The 2,404-nt window shown below is 38.9% G+C and overlaps 1 protein-coding gene across 1 annotated transcript; it reads left to right on the top strand.

The window, feature by feature from the left end:
• Window positions 1-683: 683 nt before the first annotated feature.
• On the top strand, window positions 684-1,631 carry LOC125377304 (thioredoxin domain-containing protein 2-like). Its single transcript, XM_048390265.1, has one exon. The coding sequence runs from the start codon at window positions 684-686 to the stop codon at window positions 1,629-1,631; it is 948 nt and encodes a 315-aa protein (XP_048246222.1).
• The last annotated feature ends 773 nt before the right edge of the window (window positions 1,632-2,404 follow it).

Genomic DNA, 2,404 nt, shown 5'->3' with positions numbered 1-2,404 from the left:
ATGTTAAGTAAAACAATTATTGATAACTTCCTGAATTCCAATTGTTCAATGAACAGAATTATTCAAAGCTCTGGCGTGAGACAACAATAAATTAGATGTTATCAAAGATTGTCCATTTTATGATCTTAGGCACATGTCGGCGCACTTACATGTGAGCCATCTAGACGACTGTCTGTTTTATAATTAAATGACAGCTGCCATCCAGCCGAATACTTATTTTTGAGACATATTATTGTCTTGTCGAGTCAAGTGCGGGTCTCTCTCTCACCTTAGGGAGAATGCGACTGTAAAAGCCCCTCGCTAGACAGACAAGTAGTGAATGTTTGAGATAAGTTTATTATTTATTATGTATAGTTTAAACTCAATAGATAATTCATAGTCTTTTTATTGTTCAAATTACTAATAAAACATATTTTAACTTGTTACTTCTAAACATACTTCCAAACAATTCCAAACAATTCCAAACAATTCCAATTCCAAACTATTCCAAGTCATTCCAAACATTTCCTGCGTTGGGAATATGTTTGGAAATGTTGCCAATCCAATTTTGGATTTTCTGTAAAGATCGATCCTTCCAAGCTTCGGAAATGTTGGAATGAGCGATCTTGCCAAAGCAATCCAATGTTCATTCCAAATTGGAATGGACGCTCCTTGGTCTTGTGGATGATGCTAAGGATGACTCCATGGATGGCGCCTCCATGTCTACATACAGAAGCATAAACAATGGCCAGTCTGAGACAAGGATTTTAAAGGCACCTCAGATTCCTACCATCATAACCACAGCTCCAAGCTCTCAGGAAACATCGCCTCCGTCGGAAGCTGGCACAAGCACAAGTCTGGAGACACAATCGCTTCCTGAGGACAAGAATGAAGACGTCTTTGATAAGACGTCTCCTTGTTCGTCTGCAACACCTACTCAAAAACCAAGTCCTGGAAAACTACCCTCGAAGGAAGCGCCGAAGGAAAAAGGAAAGGTGCCACTTAAAGAAACAAAATCTTTGTCAAAAGGATCTAAAGATGAGACTAAAGCCCCTTCGCATGAAATGAAGTCACCAACCCAGGCTCCAAAGCCGAAGGTTGTGAAGGAAGACAGCATTGGCAAACATAAAATGGTAAAAGAGGACAGTCTTACCAAAGCTGACGCCACCAAGCTTAAGGCAGAACCTCAAAGGGTTAAGCATGAATCGCAAAAAGTAAAAGAGGTCCCAAAGATGAAACCAGATCCCTCAAAGGTCCAGAATATTAAAATACTCACGAAACAGACATCTAATCCGAAAGAGTCAACAGACGCCACAGAGAAGCCAAAGGAGGACAAGACAAAGGATGAGAAGCCAAAGGAGGACAAGACAAAGGAGGACAAGACAAAGGATGAGAAGCCAAAGGAGGACAAGACAAAGGAGGACAAGACAAAGGAGGACAAGACAAAGGATGAGAAGCTTGTGATTCGGCGAAGCTTCAAACATAAGACTTTGGAGAGAATGGAAAGGGTGTCATCGCTTTCTGAAAAGCCAAGAATTCTGCCCAAGTCTGGGAGTTTACCCAGAGCAAGTGTTCATTCGATTGAGCCGCAGAGTTCAGAGGAAGATAGTACAAGTAGTTTAAGCAAACTATCTAAGTGCACCAGTGTCTGATGAGTAGGCATACAATGGTACTGGCAACCCTTTAGACATCCAAAAATGGTCACAGGTACGTTCGTTACAACAACGTTACTCAATAGCAAAGCAGTTAGACATAACGGGCATAAAAATACTCGTGTCATCTCATATATCCATGTTAAACGTTATTCCTGAACTTTCGAAACATAAAATAAAAACAAATAGATGTTACATCTGGACTCGAAGCATTGTAGAGATGTAGCTTAGCGATCCCATCACATGTCACTTACATTACCAACATTTGGCCATGATCTATAATGTGCAGACATATGAATTAAGTGAACACAAGACATCATGATCTTTGTTACTTTTTTTGTTGACTTTTCCCTTGTATGTAGAAGGTAGAAATGTCAGTCATAACACCCGATGAAACTGATATAGGAATGTGGAAAAAGGCCTTCAATAAAAAGCTATTAACATATTCTGGTTCTTTTAGGAATGCAACTAATTCAATACATCCAATACAAGATTATTCTGAAGGGGTTGAAAATTCAAGATTGGACGTATTACTCACACACTATAGAATCAAACGACATTTTAATAACTACATTAATTCCAATGAACGTTTAAACTGTACAATATGAGTGCCCTGCAATCAGAACTTTCTTACTTTTCACTTGATATAAATACTTTCCCTGATGGGTATCTTTTATTTTGTAATCCAAAATTTGAACAAAAACGTAGAATTCACCAAGGACCGGTGCATACTGCATATATTAGGTTTATTATTGTACATAACAGGACACCTT

The sequence above is a fragment of the Haliotis rufescens genome, unplaced genomic scaffold (genome assembly GCF_023055435.1).
Source record: "Haliotis rufescens isolate VD_foot unplaced genomic scaffold, xgHalRufe1.0.p SCAF_89, whole genome shotgun sequence".
NCBI lineage: Eukaryota > Metazoa > Mollusca > Gastropoda > Lepetellida > Haliotidae > Haliotis > Haliotis rufescens.
The sequence above is the reverse complement of the archived record's forward strand: the minus strand, read 5'-3'. Positions and strand labels throughout refer to the sequence as shown.